The sequence below is a fragment of the Diabrotica virgifera genome, chromosome 1, assembly GCF_917563875.1.
Source record: "Diabrotica virgifera virgifera chromosome 1, PGI_DIABVI_V3a".
Taxonomy (NCBI): domain Eukaryota; kingdom Metazoa; phylum Arthropoda; class Insecta; order Coleoptera; family Chrysomelidae; genus Diabrotica; species Diabrotica virgifera.
Window position 1 is genome coordinate 108,456,383 of NC_065443.1, and position 24,775 is coordinate 108,481,157.

Genomic DNA, 24,775 nt, shown 5'->3' on the forward strand with positions numbered 1-24,775 from the left:
GCTTCAGAATAGATCAGAACGATTAACATCAGAGATACGAAAATATGTTTAAATATGAAATTGTAGCTTATTTAATTCCCAAGAACCTGGTTTGCGAAAATTTTTTCTACGGCAAAAATTGAGTGAGCTATTGACAATAATTAAAACTTGTAGTAACATGCAAAACCACCTTTACCAACCCATTCAAAGTCACCTCTTTTTCCGACTGAGAATTTTAAAAAGATCTAATATAAATAGGCTTATAGATCTTGTAAAAACGTGCACAATTCTTTTTTACCAAACTTTTTAAGATAAAAAATAAAAAAGTTACGGTTAAAAAATCAATATATTTTTTTGAAAAAAAAAAAAGGAGGAATCCAATTGGAAGCATAATAATGTAAGTTAGCGGTGTTTTTAGTCATTGGACTAATTTATTCTTCTTTATTTATGTATTATTAATAGATTCTAGAAGTTTGGTTGAAATAACGAATTTTTGTAGTTTGGTAAAAAATGCCATTTTCTTCAGAATATAACAGAGATACGAAAAAATGGTGAACCAAGAACTTGGTTTGAAAACATTTTTCTACGGCAAAAATTGAGTGAATTGTAAATGAGTACATACATATATCGAAACACGAAATGATTTTTTCGATATAAAACTAACACTTTCGATAGCGAATAAATCGAAAACTATTAATTTTATCAAAAAAATGTGTAGAACATTTTTTGATTAGAATGAATGTTTTTATCAACTTTTGTGGCCAAAATGTAATAAAAAGTTTCCACCCCCGAGATGGGGTGGCAATCACCCCTATGGTAAAAGCGCCTTTTGGCATCATATAGATTTTGATCCTTGGACTACTTATTCTCAAGTTTTCAAGCAAATCGATCCATTCTGTAAAAATTGCGAGGTGAAAAGCTTCGGTTCCTGTACTATTCATCTCTTGGTTGTTGGTTCCATTCTTCATTTATTATTGTACCGAGGTAGCAATCCTTGGACAAGACTAGAGCTATTTGCTCACATTTAAATGCGTAGCAATATTTCGCGTCTTTAAAAAAAATAAAGATTTATGCAGGGACTCATTCTTAAGTTTTTTTTGAGTCTATGTAAAACAAGTCTTATAAGAATAAATAAAGTACCTACACTTTGTAGATGATCTGGTACTTTTGATTCAACACAGGACTACTACACCATAGAAATCAAATCACTAAAGACTGTCGCAAACTCAAACTGTAAAATATTGAGTCAGAAATTAACATAGTCGTGTTTGCTTTTAAATAATTGTTTTTATTGCTTTAAACTGGATGATATTATAAAATACTTGATAGATCAACTGTATAAAGATGTATACACAGCAAAAAAGTCCATATCGTTGTTTCACCTTTGGAAAAATGTGGTCATTTTCATTGTCATCTATTGTCATATTCACATAACTTTCCTAAAATATAATCTGGATCTGTAAAAACAGAAATGACTTTCAAATAAAAATATAATATTAGCGATAAGATTTTAATTGAATCGTTTCATTTCAGATCGACGGCAAAATGGTATTCGACGTTATCCAAAGGATGGAAGATACAGAACCATTTTCAGAAGAACTCTTAGCAGCAATGAAAAGGTTATGGGCTGACTCGGGAGTTCAGGAATGTTTTGGTCGTTCCAACGAGTACCAGCTCAACGATTCCGCCAAATAGTAAGTACAATGAAATATTTTTAATAACGCTTATATATTAGTAATCAATTTTATATAACCTAATCGATGTATTATGTCTTAAAACGTATTTCAATCGAAAGCCATGCCATCTAACTATTTCCCAGTTCGAATAAAGGTCTCCTCCTCTGACTTCCGTTTTTCTCTGTCCATTGCAATGTTCATCCATCTTGGACCGGTACGGTATGTCTCTGTGAATCATTTTTGTCCACCTCATAATATGCGGATTTTCTTTGGGTAGTTTTGATTCCTAGGGTCTCCAGTGAAGCACTTGTTTGTTTCATCTATCGTTCTTCTGCCTATTGTTATGGCCTGTAAATTTCCACTTTATGTCAACTGCTTTTTCTATGACGTCTTTCATCTTCGTAGAATTTCGTTTTCACTCGTTACTTTTTTGGCCTTAACTCCCAGCCTTAAATCCCAGCATTCGCCTTTCCATGACTCTCTGTTTAATACATGTTTGTCATCCCTATTTATCATTACTGGTAGGACACAATAGGAATACCAGAAATATTATTTTCTCTATTTTCGTGGAACAATCTATATCTATTATTGAATTGATTCTTGATAGATTTTTTTCGAATTACATACGTTATTGCTGATCTTTCTACTCTCCTGTCTTGTTCAAATTTTATCAAATTTGATATTAATTTACTACGAATATTACTGGAGATATCTAACCTAAAAACTATTAATTCCGTCTATATTTGTTGAACCACAGACTGTTCCAGCTGTTATTACAATAAACTTTTTTTTTCTTCTGGAAGTCGTCTGTTCTACACTGGTCTTACTGTGGCCAATTGGCTTATTGTAATTCAACCAATCATCATCGTAATTATGTAGCTGTTACTATCCATTGTTGAATATAGGCATCTTTATTAAAGGTACTCCATGTCTCTCGATTCTGGGCTATCATCATCCAGTAATTATTTTTACGTGGTCGCCCCAAAGCGTCACTGGTCGAACTCTGCTACGTGTGTCTACTGGTACTTGCTATTATAATATTCTTCTAGTTCCTCTGTCGTTCGAAGTTCTCGCCACATGATCCGCCCATCTTATTTCATCATAATTACATGTTTCACTATGTCTGTGACTTTCTTTCTTTGTCTGATGAATATTGCATACTGTCTGTTCTTTATCACTTCTATATGTCATTCACCAAAATCATTGCCAAACAATTGGAAGGTAAACTGGACTTATATCAATAAGATATAAGTCAATATATATGGTCAATAGACCAAGCAGGTTTCAGGAAAAATTACGGGTCAAATGATCATCTTCAAGCCTTGAAGACTTCAAGCAATTAAAAGCCTGATAAAAAAGTCTATAGAGATACCATTTCGGTAAAACTTTTTAGAGCTGTCCTCGAATACGCCATGAAATCAGTATCTTGGAAGAACGAAGGCATCAATATAGACAACGAAAGTTTAACTTAACATAGACGACATCATTATCTCCTTTGGCTTTTACAACTGTTCGTGAGTCTTTGCCGCGTTTACTGTTGTCTTCCATTGGTTCTGATCCTGTGCTACTCTTTCCTATGGTCTCACTTCATTCTTCTCTGACTGCATTTTTCCACCTTTTTCTAGGCCGTCCCGCCGGTCTTCTACCGTCAGGTCTTTCCCTGGCCTTTCACATAGACGACATCGCTAATGTAAAACAGATGCTCGACGTAATGATTAAAGGCCTCATTGGAAGTTGGTATTTGAATAAGCAGCATGGCAGAATAGGAGACGTCAACTTAAAAGAAACACATGTCTACAAATGGGCACGAAATTCAAATTTGAAAAAACAGCCAAGCACATAGATACAGCATAGAATAGATTTGGGTTGGGCTGCAAATATCTGAAGAAAAAATTATATGCCCATGTGAGTGTTTGTTGAGACATGTTCAATCAATACATCTAAAGTTGATCATATAGCTGCAGTCTCTAGGTCATATTTTCAGTTGATCCGCGTGTGTTTATTTGGTTATACTTTATTCACACCGGACCTATTACCCTATATATTCTTATGACACATTTTTAAACATATTCGCTATGAGAATAAAGACTTGGATACCTAGATGTTAACAGATCTTAAATTTGGCACAATCAAACCAGTCATATTCATCTGGTTGAGATATTTCCGTGAATCAATGAAAATGTAACAAACATATTCGTCTTCTTGACTGGCTTTACAACTCGCGGTGGCGGTGAGTCTTCACCGCATTCACTGTAGACCTCTATCTTCTACAATCTTGAGCATCAATTTCCCAGTGCTGTACACCGATCCTAATCCTAGATAAATCGACGTCAACATCATCCTTCCATCTTTTTCTGGGACGCCCTACTAATCTTCTACCGTCTGGTCTCGCAAAAAACACTGTCTTCCTCTGATCTTAACACATAGCCTGCCCATCTTATCTGGTTAGCTTTTACATCAAAACAGCAACAATATTGGAAGATAGAAAATAGAATACAATAAAACAATATGAAAAAAATTTTTTTAAGAAACGATTTTATTTAGTTATGAGTGACTAAAAGTTGAAATATAAAAAAATCAACTAAAAATCAAAAAATAAAACTCGACGGATTATTCGAAAAAAACGTTCGTTAAAAAAATGAAAAAATCTAACACATTCATTAAAGAAAAGCGTGGGGCGAAAACCGTTTATTCGATGAAGACGCGCCCCACGCTTTTCTTTAACGAATGTGTTAGATTTTTCATTTTTTTAATGAACGTTTTTTTCGAATAATCCGTCGAGTTTGATTTTTTTATTTTTTGCTTTTTAGTTGATTTTTTTATATTTCAATTTTTAGTCACTCACAACTAAATAAAAGCGTTTCTTAAAAAAAATTTTTCATATTGTTTTATTTTTTACTTTTTAGTCTTACACTTTTCAAACATTAAAATATATCGTCATGTTTAAAAAAAGGCTGTAGGTATATGACAGATACCTTTTTTGCATTTATTTTAACTTTTGATACATACATTGTACATTTTCTGTAATTTCTTCATACATTTCTTAAATCAAAATCATTATTTACGACTATTACAGTTTTGGCAGTATTTCCATCTCTTGTAATACTTTACTATTGCACGGTGTAGACGCTGTTAATTTCTCGCAATGCAGTTCTTCGATGCGCAAGCCGTCTAAAGGTACGTATCCATACAAGGATAAACCTCGTTCGGTGTAGTAGCTCCACTTAGTGGATACGTCGGTGATCGCCGCTTGGAGCGTACACTCTTCGTTTCAACCGGTTTGCGGTTTAAATGTAAGGGAGCGCATGCTGTATCCATTTGAGCAGCTACACCGAGCGGGGTTCACCCTTGTATGGATACGTACCTTAATGATCGCACTCTGCTCAATGAAACGTAAGCTTTGCAGGCTCAATGCAGGCTTTTAAGCCTGTCCTTACGCAAACACTTTCGGGCCCAAGTTCACGACAGCGCAGCGTAGTCAACAGTCAAACCTTGCGTTTTATGGACAGTCGAATCCCACGACAATACTAAGGGCAGCATTCGTCCCTCTGCGGTGCCATAACTTTTTTTCGCTGAAAATTGGATAGAAATCGGACAGAAACTGGATAAATTTGAAACTTTATTGTTTATACATATATGAAGCATAACGTAAACAAATAACATAAAAAGTGAAATTATGTATAGTTCATCATATAATTAGCTACAATCTGTAAAAGTTTTAAGTTTCTACATTGTAAAAAACAAGATAATTTAAGCATTTTCCATTAAAATCATTTTTTTTATTTAAACAATTCATAAACATAAAAAAATTTGATCGACTATTCGTGTATTGTTCTCGCGAATCCATATGTCTGCAAAATTTCATTCATTTCCATTGAAGAAAAGGCAGTCAAATTAACGTCTAAAGATTTGACGCAAACGATTGAACTAAATAAAAGCGTTTAAAAAATAAAATTGAATATGTAGTAAAGTAAAAATGTATGTATTTTACAAGTAACAAAGACCCACGACCCACACCATGAAAAAATTATTATCATTAAAACATTTATCATTTAATGATATTCAATTTACTATAACTGGTACATATAAAAACAAGTTGGTCTATACGCAGTATTACTATAGTAATAATTTGTCAAATATGTTTGCATTAAACTTCCACTGATCACAAAATCTACCACTCCAGCAATAACCAACCAGTGATTCTCGGCATACCATGCGCATGCCTGCTTGAAAACACACAACATACCGCATTCGGTAGCAACTTCGAATTACCTCTTCCCCTACTACCCAAGGAATTTCTTTGTACAGATCTTAGAATGAAACTAATGCTAACACTGGTATAAAATTGACTCCTTTCAAACAGTACGTCATCACAATTAAAATTAGTGATGATGTCTAGTTCAGATTGACGGGTTGGGTACCGCTGTTGTTGGAATAGTAGATAATGTGACCCGTAGGGTCCATTCATTAATGGACAAAACGTGAAGTCTTGTCTTGTAGTTTTAATATGCACGGTAGCAACTGTATTGGGAAGTTGTTACAACGCCATCTATATAGATTTCGCCGTAGCTTTGTGGATTTATACTAATTATCTATTTATTAGACCAGTTCCTGGTGATTGATACTGTTGGAATGTTTAAGGCTTATGCAACAATTATGTCGCACTTAGAATCAACAACGAATTTCAAGTTTTACAGCTTACAAATACTTCATCTTCTCACGGTGCCTATCCGTTTCGAATGTTGGCCATCAGCATGGCTATCCTAACTTTGCTTGTAGCTGTTCGGAAGAGTTCGGTTGTAGACGTATTGAACCAGTTTCTCAGGTTTTGAAGCCAAGATATTCTTCTCCCTGGTGTCATCTTTCCAACCAAGTAACTTGCCCTGAAGAATAAGTTGCAACAAGCCATATATCTGTTCATTTCTCATAACATGGCCAAGATATTCTGATTTGAGTTCATTGGTTGTGTTAATAATCTCGCATTACTTAGACATTCTACGTAGGACCTCAACATTAGTCACACGATCCAACCATGAAATTCTTATCATGCGTCTGTATCACCACATCTCGAAGACCTTGACTGTTCTTAAAGAAGCTTTAGAAAGTGTCTATGCCTCTACTCCTACTCCATATAATAACTTTGCTTGCTGCTATTCGGAATAGTCCGGTTGTAACGTATTGAACCACTTTCTTAGGTTTTGAAGCCAAGATATTCTTCTTCTCCTTGGTGCCATCTTTTCAAATACCTTGTGACCTTGTCCTGAAGAATAAAGTTGGTTTGTAAGTAGTACTACCACCGAACGTACTACTATTATCATGCCCGGTTTACATGATCTTAATCTAGCGAGTAATCCAGTACAGTGCTGGATACTATTAAAGCCATTCAAAAGCTATAAAAACGATTCCAGTCATTCAAAATATCGGTAATGTAATCAAGCACTGGACTGACTGTTCGCACTGGACTGACAGTTCACACTGGATTGACGGTTTACACTATTACAGAAGCGCTGGAATGCGCGAGCTATAATTAAAAATTGACCGCCACGCGCCATTCCAGTCAACTGGACTAGATTTATTTCTAGAATGGTACATTCCAGTGCAGGTTCACAGGAATAATAGTGGAATTCCAACGCTCTACTGGAATGCTGGACTGGATAATGTGAACCGGGCATTAAAGTAATTAATTTGTCAAATATGTTTGCATTAAAGTGTCACCGATCACAAAATCTACCACTCCAGCAGTAGCCAATCAGTGATTCTCGGCATACCATGCCTGCTTGAAAACACACAACATACCGCATTCGGTAGCAACTTCGAATTACCTCTTCCCCTACTACCCAAGGAATTTACTTTGTATTACGTATTACAGAGATCAGAGATCTGAGAATCTAATGCTAACACTGGTATAAAATTGATTCCTTTCAAACAGTACGTCATCACAATTAAAATTGGTGATGATGTCTAGTTCAGAGTGACGGGTTGGGTACCGCTATTGTCGGAATAGTAGATAATGTGACCGTGGGGTCCAATAATTAATGGACAAAACGTGAAGTCTTCTCTTGTAGTTTTAATATGCACGGTAGTAACTGTATTGGCAAGTTGTTAAAACGCCATCTATCTAGATTTCACCGTAATTTTGTGGATTTATATTAATTATCTCTTTATTATGCCAGTTCCTGGTGATACGAGAAGTGGTAAATCATGACTTCTGAAAAGATAATTCATCGGTACGAATGCTGATCTTACTTTCCCTATGCGTTGTTTTATTTCAGTAGAGTGGTCCCATTGGCTGTTATATTGGTACCAATGTTTGTGTAGCTGTTTACCCTGTCAATTGATTGTTGGTTTGCCAAAAGCCATGTATTTAATATTTTGCGCTTACAACTACCATATGTGCTTTGTTTGTTTTTTCGTATTAAGATCAAGTTCATATTTTCTACTTATATTTGATATGTGCTACATTATTCTTTGCAAACCGTCTACTAAGCTATCTACGTCGTCGGTATAATATAATGTTATTTAGACGCACTCCGTCCGTTGACTAAATACGCCTTTCAGCTCATATATTATGAGCACATATTAAATAACACAGAGGACAGAATGCATCATTGTCTTACTCCTCCATATATGAAGGGAGCATGTAATGGAGAAGAGTAACGATGGATAAGGAAGACTAGAGGGAAATTCTTGGGAAGATTAAGACTCACATATGGTTGTGAAGCCAGAATGACGATCATAATTGATTCCATCAGAATGACGTCTGGGCCTGTTGTACGAATATAAAACTGTATGTTTTAAGTAAATCATCAATCAACCAATCGCGTCCACTGCTGGACATAGACCTCCCTCAGTTCTTTCCAGGTGCTCTACACTGGGTCGCTTGTAGCCAGTTTCTTTCTACTCTTTTGATGTCATCGGTCCATCTAGTCGACAGTCATCCTCGACTACTCGGCTTCTTTATAGTTTCTGGGCCTCCATTCCATGAATTTAAGTAAATAGAAAGCTGATATAATCGCTTCATCATCAGCCTCTCTCAATCCACTGCTGGACATAGGCCTCCCCTGTTTGTCTCCAAAGTGTTCTATCTTGTGCTTTCTGTATCCAGTTTTTTGTTGTCTTTCGTAAGTCGTCTTGCCATCGTATTGGTGGTCTTCCTCTGCTACTTTTATCGGCTCTTGGTCTCCATTCAACTAGTCTGCGAGTCCATCTTCCGTCCTTCATTCTGGCAACGTGTCCAGCCCATTTCCATTTTAAATTACAGCTTCTTTCAATGACGTCTATGACTTTGGTCTTAGCTCGTAGATCTTCGTTTCTAATCCTGTCTGGCAGAGTGGCCCCTATCATTGATCGCTCCATTCTTCTCTGCGCTACTCTTAGTTTTTGTGCGTTTTTCTTTGTGAGCGATAATGTTTCTGCACCATAGGTCATCACCATAGGTAGCACGCATTGGTCGAAAACTTTTTTCTTCATGTTAGTTGGAATGTCACTCTTAAAAATGTCCCTAAGAGCTCTGTATGCTGCCCATCCTTGTATTATTCTTCTGAATACTTCTGTTGTTTGATTGTCCTTACCTATCTTAATTTCGTGACCCAGATATATATTTGTCTACCAGTTCTATTTGTTCATTTTGTATTTCAAGGTGTTTACTTGGTACTAAGTTCGTCATATATTTTGTTTTTGTTATATTCATTTTTAAGCCTATTTTATGACATGCCGTACCAAGTTCTTCCAACATTTTCTTTATTTGTCCCAAATCGTCTGCAATCATGACTATATTGTCTGCGTAGCTTAGGTGGTGTAGGATCTCTCCGTCCACATTTATTCCTTTATCACCCCATTCGAGGATTTGATCGCTTTTTCTAGAGCCGATATGAAAAGTTTAGTTGACAACGTATCCCCTTGACCGATACCTCTTTGGATTTTTATTTGTTTGCTGTTAGCGTGTAGTTGTATCGAGCTTGTCGCATTTTTATATATTATATTACATATTAGCCTCGAATATCGGCTATCAATGCGGCTCTCGTTTAGTGCTTCTATAACACTGTCGAGTTCTACTGAGTCGAATGCTTTGTGGAAATCTACGAATGCTAAAACTAAGGACTTGTTATATTCTATGGATTTTTCGATGAATTGTGTTATTGTTTGGAGGTGATCGTTGGTTCCAAAATTTTTGCTCTGAATCCAGCTTGTTCTCTACTTTGATACAGGTCTAATTTCTTGTCTAAAATTGTGGTAAAAAATGTATAAAGATGGTTTAACAGACTGATTGGTCGGTAATTTTCCAGATCCGTTTTTTCTCCTTTTTTGTGCAGAAGAATTGTTTTGGCTCTATTCCATTCATGGAATAGAGCCAAATGGAATAGATATAATCGCTAGCTAGCCTTAATATTTTATACATATAGTGTTAAGATTTTGATAAACCATGTTTTTTGTGTATTTTCAAAGATAAAGACATTATAAAGATTTTAAAAATATCAAAGATAATTTTAACTTTTGCGATATTATTCATATTTGGAGAAAAAGTACGATGTTTTTAATTATGTTTTTTTTTTACTTTTTAGTTTCTTAGATGATTTAAATCGGCTAGGAGCAAAGGACTATCAGCCAACGGAACAAGACATATTAAGAACAAGAGTGAAAACTACGGGTATAGTTGAAGTACACTTTTCCTTTAAAAACCTTAATTTCAAGTAAGTATAGTTTATTTTAGTTTATTTACTATTCATTATCATCATTCTTTTTGCCATTATCCCTATGCGGGGTCAGCTTCCTTAATTGTATTTCTCCGTAAGTTTCTATCTTGGGTCAACATCAATCACCTTTACCTGTCCTGCCTAAACGTCTCCCCCCCCCCCTCCTAACTTTTCTTTTGGTCTTCCTCTCCTACTTCTTCCAGGAATTCGAAGTTTATCAATTCTTCGTTATTGGGTGCTTAACGTCGTTTCGACGTTGAACGTGACCAAACCATCTTAACCTATACTACCTCATTTTGGCATCAATTGGTGCCAATTCTAGACTTCCCCTAATATTCTCATACCTAATTTTATCCTTTTTTGTTACATCACTTTATCGTGATGCACTATCTTACCGTCACATGTATTCGTTGTTCCTCTTTCTTTTTAACTGCCCAACATTCAGTTCCGTACATCATAGCCGGTTTTATGTCTGTTTTATAGAATTTTCTCTTCGGCTTCATTAGAATTTATCTGTCACACAACACACACTCGCTTCCTTCCATTTCATCCATCCAACCCTAATTCTATTGCATGGATCTCCATTTATTTCCCCATTACTCTATAATACCGATCCTAGGTAATTAAAACTCTCACTTTTCACAATCATTTCACCATCCAAAGATATCATTTTATTTGTAGTACCTCCATCTTGAAACAAACATTCCAAATACTCCTTTTTTGTCCTACTACTAAGTTTTAAACCTTTTTCCTCAAGAGCTTGTCTCCACGGTTCCAGTTTTTATTTTATCTAATATTATTATTAGTTATTATTGGTTTTCTGCAACCCATCATATTATGTATATTATTCAATATTCTACTTTTTATTTTTTACTTTGAATCATTGCGGAAGAACGTTAAGCCTCGCTTGGGTTTACAAAGTGCTTTTACATAATTCAAAAGTCATTGTATGAAATCGAATTTTGAAATATTAAAAATAGATTAATTAGTCACACTCATACAACAGAAGTACATTGCTCCCAAAGTATATTTACACCTAATCAGAAGGCACAATAATTGTAACATTTTGAGTCTTCATCCAACAATCTGTCCGATATATATCTTGACAATAGAAGACTTTTAGAGTTAGAAAAACTAACTAATATTTACGAGGTTAGTTCAATGGGTAATTCTTTAGTAACAAATAAACTTGATATTTTGCCGATAATTAACCCTTAAATTCACTTGAACCATAAACAATTTTATACAATGTACAGTGTATTGCGAACGAAATGGTGTTGCACTAGTTGCAAAGAATGGGAAGAGACAGAGAACTTTTGACCACCATCAAAAGGAGAAAAGCAGGATATTTGGGGCACATACTAAGAAATGATAAGTACGAGTTTTTACAGCTGATTATATAGGTTAAAATGAAAGGAAAAAGGGGTCCTGGTAGACGACAAATATCCTGACTGAAAAACATTCGTGACTGGACCAGGGGCGGCTCCAGGATTTTATTTTTGGGTAGGCAAGCTACCGGGGGGTCTGGGGGAAAATTTTTTGGAAATGACAAACGAAATTGTGAGTTTTTAGGCTCTCTCTGACTTAATTTTCCAAACAACTTGTTAAGTGAGTTAATGCCTAGCTGGAGGTAACAATTATACTAATATATATTTTCCAAGAAACTTAATGTAGGCCTACCTCTATAGTCTAGTCTTATGTTATAAATTTAATAAACTTACCGGTACCTGATCCAGAACTCTGTTAGGGTAAGTGCACTATGTATATATAATGTATTTAGCCTAATCAGTATTGGGAAATATAAACGACAAAATCAAATTGACGAGGCAAATCACACAAAATGTATTACACAAGTTAGTTATTCTTACAGTGTTCGAAAAAGAGTTGTACATATTATTTTAAAATGTTTAATGAATTGTTTAATTGAACCTTCTATTGAACAGAAAAATGTAACTGATGGAGTTCATTTTAAAAGGAACTTTAGTCTTCTCCCTTTTTGAGCGGCGAATTCGTCTACAACAATTTCAGGGTGACATAGGAGATTGTAGCTAAGTTCTCGTTCTATTGAAATCACTCCCAAACTCTGAAGTCTTTGCCCCATCATTGTAGATCTTAAGCAGTTTTTAATTCGTCTCATCGATGAGAAACTTCTTTCAGCTGTCGCCGAACTTACAGGCATCACTAGAACAACGGACACTATATATCTCAACTCATTGAATGAACCGAAGGAAAAAAGCTCTTTATACAGATCTTCTGTACTTTTACATTTGGAAAACATAGATTTGCCCAAGTCACACTGTGCTTTTAGTTGAATGCAAAACTCTTCATCTTTTCCCCAAAATTTAGCAAAGGAACACAATTCTTTTGGATCCAGAAAATTTTGTGAGTTTGGATTACATGATGATATGCAAGCTAGAAGACTTGAATTTTCTGAGAATCTCTTTTCCATTTCTTCTGAAATATTATCAACTATGCTAAAGAGTTCTGCTTTAAATTGAGTTTTTTTAGAAACACTTTCATCATTGCACGTTGATTTCCCTTTTCCGGTAGTTTCAAAAACTAAAAAGTCAGATAGACTGCTGGATGGCGTCTGCTTTCTTATAGGTCTGTTTTCCGCACTAAAGTCACTCACACTTCCTTGAACTTGAAAAATGTCTTGAGCTTTTTTGTATAACTCTTCAAACTTGTCATCTGTTCGCATCTTACATAGACTTTCTATTGTTGCTTTAATAAGTCTTAAGCTTTTCTCAATGTCAATGTTTGATGACTGTAGTTGCTTGGAAAGTATGTTTAGGTAGCATAAAATTTCGTCTAAGCAAACAAGAAAATAAATTACATCAAAAGAACGAAATTGGGTGAGGAGGCCTTTAGCTTCTGCAGCTTCTCTTGGCTTAGCTTTATTTTGAGCACATTTTTGCAGTGCCACTACAATTGAGCTAAACTGGGTTTTGAAAAAGTTGACTCCTTTGTACTTTGAGACCCATCTTGTGTCGCTATGCTGGGGAACTTTCAACTTCTTGGTCCCACTTTTAGTTTTTACTTCAAATGAGAACAATTCATTGCGTAAAGTTGAAGCAGACTGGAAAGCATATATTGCTTCTAACAGGCCGATAGTATCACCAACGGACTGTACACGTTTACTTACATCGACAAGAACTAGGTTGAGTCTGTGAGCATGACAGTGCACATATGGGCAGGGGTTTCCCGTGATTTCCCTCACTAATGCCTGTACACCGGAAAATTTTCCAGACATAACGGATGCTCCGTCGTAAGACTGGCTGACACAAAGCTGAATATTAAGCCCGATGTGGTTTAAAAAATGTTGTATTTTGTTTGCCAGAGCTAATGCGTCCAGCTTAGTCAATTGTACAAAACCAAGAAATCGTTCTCTTATCCCTGATTCTAAAACGTATCGGCAGCAAATGCTCATTTGTTCTTTATGGCCTTCATCACGAGCCTCATCAATGATCAAACTATAGACTTTGCTTCCATTTTTAATTTCTTCTACAATATTTCTTACTATTATATTAGAAGCTGCAGTCAGAATATCAGCTTGAATGTCTTTTGATGTGTATTTAGCATTCTTAGGCATGTTTTTCATATCGTGGTCCAATTTTTAATTTTCAAGACACAGTAAATTAATAAGTTCCTTAAAATTTCCAGAATTGGTCTCAAGAGGCAAACTTTCAGATTCTTCTTCTAATTCTCTGTTTTCGGTATTATCTTCTTCTCCAGACTCTTCTTGTTCAGAATCATCACTGCTATCAGGGGTTCCTTTCTGCTCAATCTGGGGCAATCGTGCTTTCACTTCTCGGTGTCCCCTTAAAGCAATATTTTGTCTGGCACAAAATAATGCACTTCTGACGATAGACTTCAAGCACTCTCGATTTTTTTCAATTTCTTTTGCGATTTGATCATTGATTTTGGTAGTAACAGCACCAGTTTTTTTAGAATCAATCCAACCTTTATACTTTGAAATGCACATTTTGTGAGAATTTGACGTCTCGTGTTTATCACACATTTTGCCAATATTTTTCCAATCATTATACCCTGTGTTGATAAGGACGTCATGACTTTTTTGTACTAAAAAATGTCTACAATAAAAACAAAACAATGCATCTTTGGTGATAGAGTACTCCAGCCAAGCAAATTTATCGTACCAAATGCTTATAAAAGATCTAGAATTTCCACTAATGACCCGCCTAGGAAAATTTGATCATTGATTTTGGTAGTAACAGCACCAGTTTTTTTAGAATCAATCCAACCTTTATACTTTGAAATGCACATTTTGTGAGAATTTGACGTCTCGTGTTTATCACACATTTTGCCAATATTTTTCCAATCATTATACCCTGTGTTGATAAGGACGTCATGACTTTTTTGTACTAAAAAATGTCTACAATAAAAACAAAACAATGCATCTTTGGTGATAGAGTACTCCAGCCAAGCAAATTTATCGTACCAAATGCTTATAAAAGATCTAGAATTTCCACTAATGACCCGCCTAGGAAAATTTGTTCTTGGCTGCGTGGGCCCAGAACTACAGTCAATGCTAATGTCTATGATGACAGGCGAAGCCGCATTAGTTTTGTCCGGTAAGCCTATTGAGGAACGCGGCAGCGTTCCGCCCCGCCAAGTCCTATTAATATTAGAAGTAGAAGTAGGCCTAATGTCTATACCTGTATGAGGCTGCTGAGGCTCTTCTAACCTGGGCCTTTTATTTTTACTGTCATTATCATCTGGATCACTTTTTAATTGAACCTGCACTTCCTTCACTTTTGGCTTTAGCTTCACAACAAATCTGTCCATCGACATCACGTAACATAACAGTCACAGCACACCGTATAATAATAATTCACTTCGAAACTCATGAACTGTAAATGAAGACTGACACTGACTGACTGGACTTGCGGCTAGAGAAAACCAAATACTTTGCTTCGGAGCTTCTAGACAATTGAGAGTTCTCTGGATTTGGCGGGCAATTTGAAAAGCATATATATATTGTATACTTATACATATCATTGAGTTTAAGACATTAAATGAAAGACCTCACTTCGCTTGGTTGATTATCTATATTTCTATATAAATGAAATTCAAAATATATTTTTATTAATCTAATTATATAGTATTGGCAATATTTTAAATAAAAAAACATCGTTATGTATATATATATTATACCTACCTATATACCTATTATATAGTATACCTACCTATTATATAGGATACCTATGTTATAGGTTATAGTTATTGGGGACTTGCCATTTTACACCAATATTTTGAATTTCTCTAATAGAAGGTTTGTTTAAACATTAATTGCCCCTTTTAGGTTTTTTATTATTAACTGAAAACATATCACTTTTGTTTAAGACAGTTTTTATTTCTTTATATCTTGTGGAATATTTCTATTTTCATTTGTTAGTAGGTGGTAATAATACAACTTTACATAATTTTATCTTCTTTAATGTGAAAATTATAACTTTCCTATGGTGAATTATTGTACAGAGAAATTAAAAATACTGGTTTAAAATTGTTGTAAAATTCAAAATATACTTATTAACCTAATTATACAGTACATATTAGCAATATTTGAAATAAAAAATTTTTGTCATGTACCTTATAATAATATGATGTATAGGATATGTTAGGTACTACTTATAGTTCGGTACCTATTGGGGACTTAGCAATTTTACCAGTATTTTGAATGTCTATAAAATAATTAACCATAGGAAAGTTATAAATTACAGTCAAATAATTAACCATATAAAAGTTATATTATTACCACATCAAAAAAGAGTAGGTACCTTCTACCACCGAACAACCTTCTACTACCACAGAATAACATAAATATTTCACATAATAAAAATATTCTTAAACAAAAATGATTGTTTTCAATTAATAAGAAAAAACCTTAAAAGAAAATTTAGGGTTTAAACAAACCATCTATTAGAGAAATTCAAAATACGGGTGTAAAATTTCTAAGTCCCAATAACTATAACTGTCAATTGTCTAGAAGCTCCGAAGCCAAAGTATTTGGTTTTCGCTAACCGCAAGTACTGAGGGAGAGATTAAATATCCAGCACGCAACCGCGCTGTTGCCAGATTTACATATTTTCTATTAGCGGGAATTTTAAAATCTCGAATGCGAGTTGGTTTAAAATTTGACAGTTGTGTTTTCTCGAATCGGAATCTTAACCTTACTTTTGTGATTATTTATTTACAAATATGTAAATAAATTCAAACAAGTATTGTATGTACCTACTGTGTTATAATTTAAAGCTCTTAATTATGTTAGTCTTTAAAAAAAATGAAGCCCACAAAAATACACTTGTTTACAGTGCAAATGATTTTTTAATGGAAATAGGGATTTAGGATTTCATTTGCAGGAAAAACATGGGCAACCTACCCAGTTCGTAAAATTGCAATTCAAAAACTCTTTAGGTAAGTATGGGTAACTTTCGCATTATTATTTATTTTTTAAGTATTAAGGTTGATGTTGATATCAAAAAGTTAGATTTCAAAGGTAGTTTTATGTAGGTAGATACTAGATAGAGGCCATTCCACGAACATACATCTGTTCCAGACCATCGCGACAACGAATATTTTAGTGTGCAACATAAGAAGTACTAAACTAAATTGCAAATTCCATTCTTGTTTATTGGAATAATTTCTAGAGCCATTTACTTTCATACTTCTTATGTTGCACATTAAAATATTCGTTGTTGCGATGGTCTGGAACAGACATATATTTGTGGAATGGCCCATACAAGTAAGCTATGAGTAGTATAACTTCCCATGTAGTCACCTGTTATGTTTTTGTAGATTTTACTGTCTGGATGGCACAGGAAGAGACACAAAATAATATTCAGTACTGCAATCACAGGAGTACATAGAGTACGTAGAGATATAAGAAAACAGCTGTTCAACATCACCTGACACCGTTTAGTTTTTAGAAAATGAAAAGTCTTTAGGTTGAATGCGATCTGCAGTATCTTGCATTGCTACATAATGAATGTGTTTATATATGGTATTTTTTATTGAATAATCTATACAGGAACAACTAAATGAATGTATACATATATTGCAGACATTGCATTTAGTTTTTTAGAGCAGCAAGTTTTTTTGTGTTTCAACAAGGTATTCAGTTTTTTTTTCTTTTAGTATATACACATTATTATCTTGTAAAATAGCAAGCTAATACAGTTCGGTATCTAGACGTTATGGAGCATTCAACAGGTTTACCTTTTTTAAGCTTTATAACCCTTTCAACAGTTTTATTCCTTAAAAACAATAACAACTGATTTTCAATGGTCATATTATTGGTATTTTAATTCCATAATCCTTCCTATAACAATAGGTGCATTGTTGGAAGTTATTACAGTAGTTCTGCTGGAAATACTTACCAAAATTGTATGTATCTGCATCATTTAGAATTTTACCCAAACACCTATTAATACTCTATCTGAATCTAACATGTATTGCAGCTCTTTCAATGTCTTGTATACATAGGATTTTTTCAGAATCAGATATTTCATTAAGATTTACTTGCCATGCCTTGTCTATGTACCAGGGACATAACAGTCTATTAGGAACAGAACCCATTACATTCAGGCATTGTAAAAAGTGTTAGTTATGTCTGATATGAAAACATTTGACTATATAATACCAGCACACTCATGTATTTTTTCAAAAAAAGTTGGTAAATAAAAGTATTTTTTATGAGCCCATGAGTTCCATTAGTTGCGATAAGCGATTTACCAAACTTAATTAATATTTCCTTTTGCACAGTATTCATGGAAACACATAAGACAAAAATCATTATTGTTTAATTCGGGAGGATTATCAATAATTGAATCGTTTATTTCAGAAAGGGGTCAAGTCACAAGTATCCACTTTTGAGAAAATAAAGTTTACACACTGTTTACATTCAACAAACAATCACATTATATAAAATAAAAATTCTACCTAGCAACCTGGAGTATTTGTTAAAAAATGTTGTATTTTTTAAAAATGTATCTTGTTAAATTGTTTAAGAAAAAAAATTAATTTTTTGCACTCATTTTGTCAAGATTTGTCACTTGACCTCTTTCTGAAATAAACGATTCAATTAGTATGCCCTGTTGTTTGTAAAATAATATTGGACATAACCCGGTCTGTAAGCATTCACTTACCCACAAATGAACACTGGTTGCGTCATCTTTGTGCCTACATCCATCTTTCAAATCAACGTCATAGGAGTGTTTAATGTTCGTGTTATCTTTTCTTGTAAGTAAATCAACTCTCAATAATATTTAAAAAATGGATTAGTGGTAACATTTTTATTTTAAATTATATTGTGTATATGTAAATATTTTACTTACATTTTTGAATATGCCCATAATGTGTTTTAAAATATGTTACTTTTATGTATTGTAATATTCCTGCACAACAATCAGTTTAAATATTTTTAGATATTAGTATTTGATTAGTACACGAAATGCAGAGATGTTCTCTCTTCTATCTTAAGAGCTGATTTAATCTCTACTTGTATCTGTAAAGTTTATCATTTTTCCCATAGACAATTTCAACACTTCCGGTTCCTCAGCGTCTATCCAAACCTGTTACGATGACATAATCATATTTCTCTTCTCTTTCTCTAGGTAATCTAGTCTAGTAATTAATTCTCGAACTGTCTTGTTTGTATTAAATATCTTAATTATGTACTTATTTTATTTTTATAATGAAAATTAATAAATCAACCATATGCGGCACAGGATACAAATGTTTTCGGAAATATATCTATAAAAATTTAATTACCTCTTTTGTATACGACATATCGATACATTTTTGGCAAAGTAGCGTAAGTGACATTTTTGAAAATCATGTTTTTCCCATTAAACTAACGCTATTATTGTTCAGAAGGTACTGCCAAAGTGTAGTAAGCCTATACATATATATTATGTTTAAAGTAATTCTAGGCTTACTACACTTTGGTAGTAATTTCTAAACAATAATAGTGTTAGTTTAATGGAAAAACATGTTTTTCCCCAAAAATGTCACTTACGTTACTTTGCCAAAAATATATCGATATAATATAATAAGTAAAAACTATTTTTATAGCTAGGAATTACTTTATTGAACAGTCTTAACCTTCGGATGACCAAGCGGGGGAAATTGTGACCCCAGCTTATGTTTTTCTTTAATAAATTCAAAAGTATTTTCAATTTTTAACTCATTATTTTTTTATTTGACTTTAATATCATTCTAGATATCCTCATATTTTGAAATAAAAAGAATTCCCTATATTTTACGAATAAAAAATATATTCTGAAGTTGATGTTTAGTAAAATAGCGTCTATTATGTGTAATTCCAAGTAGTGTTACGCTAATGACGTCGACTTTGCAAAGTAACAAGGCACTTACTCAACATACACACTACACATGACACTAATACTCATGTTGTGACTGGCTGAATGACATAAAGTCCATGCCATAAAAAAAATTTAAAAAAAATAAAAACAAAACTTCATTTTTTTGTTAAATGTTATTTTTGACCATTACAAAACTTCATTTTTTTGTTAAATGTTATTTTTGACCATTTCCCCCCCCCCCCCTTGGTCATCCGTGTAACAAAAAAAAGGTTGGTCATCGGAAGGTTAAACCTGTTCATAAATTTTGTTACTATATTTTTTAACTCCGATTATAACAATAATAACTTTTTAGTTTAGATTTAGGTCAAAGTCTGTAATGTCATGTTTTATGTATAGTATTTTTACTACAAAAGCGATATTACGTAGGTCAAAATTTTTGACGTAAGAGAACTGTCAAAACATTAGAATGTGACTTTTCATTATTGTCATTTTATTATAAACATGGCAATAATGAAAAGTCACAATCTGATGTTTTGACAGTTATCTTACGTCAAAAATTTTAACCTACGTAATATCGCTTTTGTAGTAAAAATACTATATTTTTTAGCCCTAACACATTTGTAGGTAGCAAATCATATTTGTTATTCTTATCTTATTTTAATTATGTTCATTTTTTTGATTTAGCGAAATAAACCTATCAATAAAAAAACTGTTGTTTAGTTGTGTACACCCAAAAACTAACTTGATGTAATACAGATGTCAATTGAATATGACGTAAATACATGTCATAAAGATGTCTTACGTCACAAAATTACCACAATAAAACGTTGCCACTAATTGCTCAATTTAATGTCATTCAAGTTAGATGTGATGAATAGGGCTTTTTATTCACAGTCATTTGTTTTGAGCTTCTGTCATGTGTCACATAATATTAATATATATACGTCATACGTTATTGGTAATACCAATGATACAAATCAAAGACGTATGGCGTAAATATATTAATATTGTATGACACATGACAGGAGCTCGAAACAAATGACAATCGATGAAAAGCCCTATTGATGGCAAATTGGTCATTAAACCTGACATCATATTTTGGTCATGTTTAGGTCTCCTACCAATTAAGACTAAAAAAACATGTCATTTAGACTTCACTCTGTTGGCTGGTCAGTTAAAGGATTTGAAATATATGGATTACTGAATTTTAAAGAAAGCTGCATTAAATATAATGAAAAAAGACAACCTATGACAATAAAACATTAATTGTTAGTCTTTGTTCTGCTCATACTTAACATAATCGTCCTATTTGAAGTCCACATACTGTGTAATAAAACTTAAAGCCACTTTGTGGGCGTTTTTGACATTTTCATAATTGTCTTTAATAGTAAAATGTATGTGTAACACAATAGATGTAAAATTATTATTATTAACACATTTACGGACACGCTTTGCCTGTAGCCACGTCTTCTTATGGAGCAAATGACTTCATATGCAGTCGTGTCTGTGAATGTGTTAAATAATTAACAGAAAAAATTATTTTAATTGCTTTAGCTTTCAATATAAACCACAATAATACCACCATTAATTTTTAAGTATATTATGTAAGAAAATAGAATTTACCTAATAACTCACCTCGCCGCCAGGTAAAGTAAAGGTGCTACGTCACTGAAATGTTTTTTCATTTTGATTTATTTTGTTGCTTTAGTTAGCAGATACATGATGGGAATTATTCATACAATACATATTAATACTATTAAAACTAATACATATGAATACTATTAAAACTAATACATATTAATATTCTAAATAATTATTTAATACTAAAATAAAGAAAAATGTCTATCTATACTACATTAATTGAGACATTTTCACTTTTCTTTTCGCAGGATCCTTGGGATTTTAAAGCTGTGTCTCTATCTTTATCTTGTTTTGTACAATAATTATTGTTTGAGAATGGCATACATACATAATAAGATGCTTCATGTTTTTGTACTCCTGTGACTGCAGTACTGAATATTATTTTGTTTCTCTTCCTGTGCCATCCACACAGTAAAATCTACAAAAACAACAGATGATTACATGGGAAGTTATACCAGTCTATATTCCTTGGTTATACCACAGTATAGGAGGAATTCCTCCTAGGCTGTGGTTATACTACTTATAGCTTACTTTTATCTAATATCTACCTACATAAAACTACCTTTGATATCAACATCAACCTTAATACTTAAAAAATAAATAATAATGTGGAAGTTATTCCATACCTACCTAAAGAGTTTTTGAATTGAAATTTTACCAACTGGGTAGGTTGCCCATGTTTTTCCTGCAAATGAAATCGTAAATCCCTATTGCCATTAATATCCCTATTGCACTGTAAACAAGTATATCTCTTTTGGGCTTAATCTTTTTAGGACTAACATAATTAAGCGTTTTAAATTATAACACAGTACATACAATACTTGTTTTAATTTATTTAAATTTGTGAATAAATAATCACAAAAGTAAGGTTAAGATTCGGATGTCAAATTTTAAACCAATTCGCATTAGAAATTTTAAAATTCCCGCTATGTAAATCTGGCAACAGCGCGGTTGCGTGCTGGATATTTAATCTCTCCCAAGTACTGACTGGCAGTGGCACTGTCATAGATTAATAATATAGTATTACCGGATAGATAGGCAACTCACTGTAAAAATTTGGTTCCTTTCGCCACTTGCGACCGTAGTGTTAACTAATCACCATTTGGCGGGAAATTTAAATGGTCAAGCATTAATTTCATCCGTTCAGCGCCTCTTGCGGGCCCTTTCGTTACTAATTAAAATATCTTCTTATAATCTCACCTATATTATTAAAATAAAATACCAGAACTTACTAAGCTTGTTAAAGTATTTTATTTAAATAATATCTAAGTAATACTCATAAATTATTCGGAATTCCCAAGTTACAAAAATATGTTATTTTTGCTGTAAAATTTAGTAAGGAAAAGGGATATAAAAAAAGTTATGACAATGTTTTTCTAAATATAGGTACGTGTATTTATTTGTTGTTTCAGATAAAACAGTTATAAACTAATTACTATTTACCTATCTATGCATTTTTCTAACTTTTCTATGATTTGTACACAACGGTACACAACAATAATAAACCATGTTCAGTTTTTTTATTAACACAACACAAAAGTTCTTTCGTTTCGTAACTAAAACAAAACTACACTTTATCAACGAAGGATAAGGAACCAACTTAAATTGAAATTACTAAGAACAAATCGTTAAAGGTAATACAATAAAAAATAAAAACTGTAAACTAATGGAAAAATTTTTCCACTAACTGTCATTACTTTTGACAGAATTGACATTGCCGAGTTAAGCCTCGTTTGATTATTTTATTTATGACATTCAGATATGGCGTTAACATAAATGATTGGTTAAAGTCTTCGTGAGCGAGATAGGCTGTCATTTCTCTTTATTAGCTGACGGTAGTGAAAGTGATGGGGGAAATTCCCCAGTTTGTTCATATAAGATTCCGGGGCATGTGGCACTGTGCTGTGGCTGTGAGTGAGAGAGGGAGACTTGAGCGTGCACGAGAGAGTGTGGGGGGAGGGGGTGGCGGTTCTGTGTAACCTTGAGCCCGCCCGCGCGGCCCTGCTAACAACGCCGGCTGTGTCACTACGGCCTGGCAGTGTAATACACGGCTCGGCCCATTGCGTGATGTATGATCCACAATTCCACATGCGTTGCCCACAAATTTTGGGTAGGCAGTTGCCTACCCTGCCTACCCGCTAAAGCCGCCACTGGACTGGACCGGGTTAAACACACCTACGATTTTAAGAAAAAGCAGGAGATCGTCCCTTTAATGATGATTCTTTTCATATTGTCATATGTATTTCTGACCCCATGACATTTTCTTGAGAGTTTCTTACTGATCTTTAGTTCTCTTAGAATATAATTATTATTAATTTGTTCTATGATCGGTTCATGAAATTCGCAACATTCTTCTCCTTCATAACATTGCAGTGTCATAGCGATTTTAGATAGATCACATCCACGTTTTATCTCCTCCTGGAGTGTCCCTGTGTTTGTGATCAATGATCACAGATACGTAGGTAAGAGTATTTAACACCAACCCAGACAATTTTGGTTTTATGTGGATGATTGTTGTGTTGCCTAATCACTATCATGATTTTTGTCTTTGATACATTTAACTCTAGCCCAAACCATTTACACTCATTTTAAACTAGTCATATGAGATAAATAAGTCTTCTTGCCTGTTGGCATACGCAAAGCGTAGATCATGTATTTTTCGGCCATTTATTGAGATGCCTTTTTCCCATCCTTCAGGCGCTTTCCTCACATTAAATCGTTGTGCATATAGTATACATCCTTATCTGACACCTTGTCCTAAATGGAATTTGTTTGAAACTGTACCAAGATCAGCTGCTGAGGCACGACCACTTCTTTTAACCATAAGTGTTGCCATTTTGACTTTTGTTGAACGCCTTGCGATAATCTACGAAGCATATTATATACAGAGTGAGTTTTATGTATGGAAACACTCATCTCGAAAAAGGCTTGCAAGATTTTTATAGATTTTGGTAGGTGGGAGGTTTCTAATGCGGCCGATATTACAGTGCTAATTACATTGTTGTCAGATTTTCGTTTTTCTGGAAATCTAATGAACTTTCTTATTTCAAATGGAATACCCGGTATATTTTTTGCGTTTTGAAGTGCTTAACAAATACTGATTATTTTTCATGTTATATTCCCTATACCTATAATGTACGAGCCTTGTGGATTTTAGTTGAACTAACGAAATGACGTCACGAAATAGCGACTATCGAAATTAATAGCGACTCCAAAAAAGTGGTTGATATTATAATTTCGATGTCGAAATTATTTGACACGGAGATGAATGAATGGCCAAAAGCGAGGTTAGGTTTAGTTTAGATGTGTTTTGTTTATTTCTTGCAAGGAAAACTAAAGCAAAAGGTATTAATATGGCTGGGTTTAATCGAAATTTGCTTGCTTTGAGGAATTAGATAGAATACTATTAAATTAGAAATATAATAATTGAGAATGTCCA

The 24,775-nt window shown here is 33.7% G+C and overlaps 1 protein-coding gene and 2 long non-coding RNA genes across 5 annotated transcripts in view; 2 read left to right on the plus strand and 1 right to left on the minus strand.

Moving 5' to 3' along the window:
• LOC114326943 (guanine nucleotide-binding protein G(o) subunit alpha) overlaps window positions 1-24,775 on the plus strand; it is a 395,605-nt gene that overhangs the window by 348,971 nt on the left and 21,859 nt on the right. For 2 of the 3 annotated variants that reach the window (XM_028275419.2, XM_028275417.2), the window contains 2 exons: window positions 1,513-1,673; window positions 10,217-10,345. The exons of the other annotated variant lie outside the window; for it this stretch is intronic. In XM_028275419.2, the coding sequence (XP_028131220.1) occupies window positions 1,513-1,673; window positions 10,217-10,345 (290 nt within the window). The remainder of the gene's footprint in view (window positions 1-1,512; window positions 1,674-10,216; window positions 10,346-24,775) is intronic. 3 annotated transcript variants of the gene reach the window in all.
• LOC126889750 (uncharacterized) lies at window positions 16,377-18,375 on the plus strand. The gene is made up of 2 exons (XR_007700164.1): window positions 16,377-16,786; window positions 17,168-18,375. It is a non-coding gene; the product is annotated as an uncharacterized LOC126889750 (long non-coding RNA).
• On the minus strand, window positions 21,370-22,186 carry LOC126889746 (uncharacterized). The gene is made up of 2 exons (XR_007700161.1): window positions 21,967-22,186; window positions 21,370-21,754 (listed from the first exon to the last, which is right to left on the minus strand). It is a non-coding gene; the product is annotated as an uncharacterized LOC126889746 (long non-coding RNA).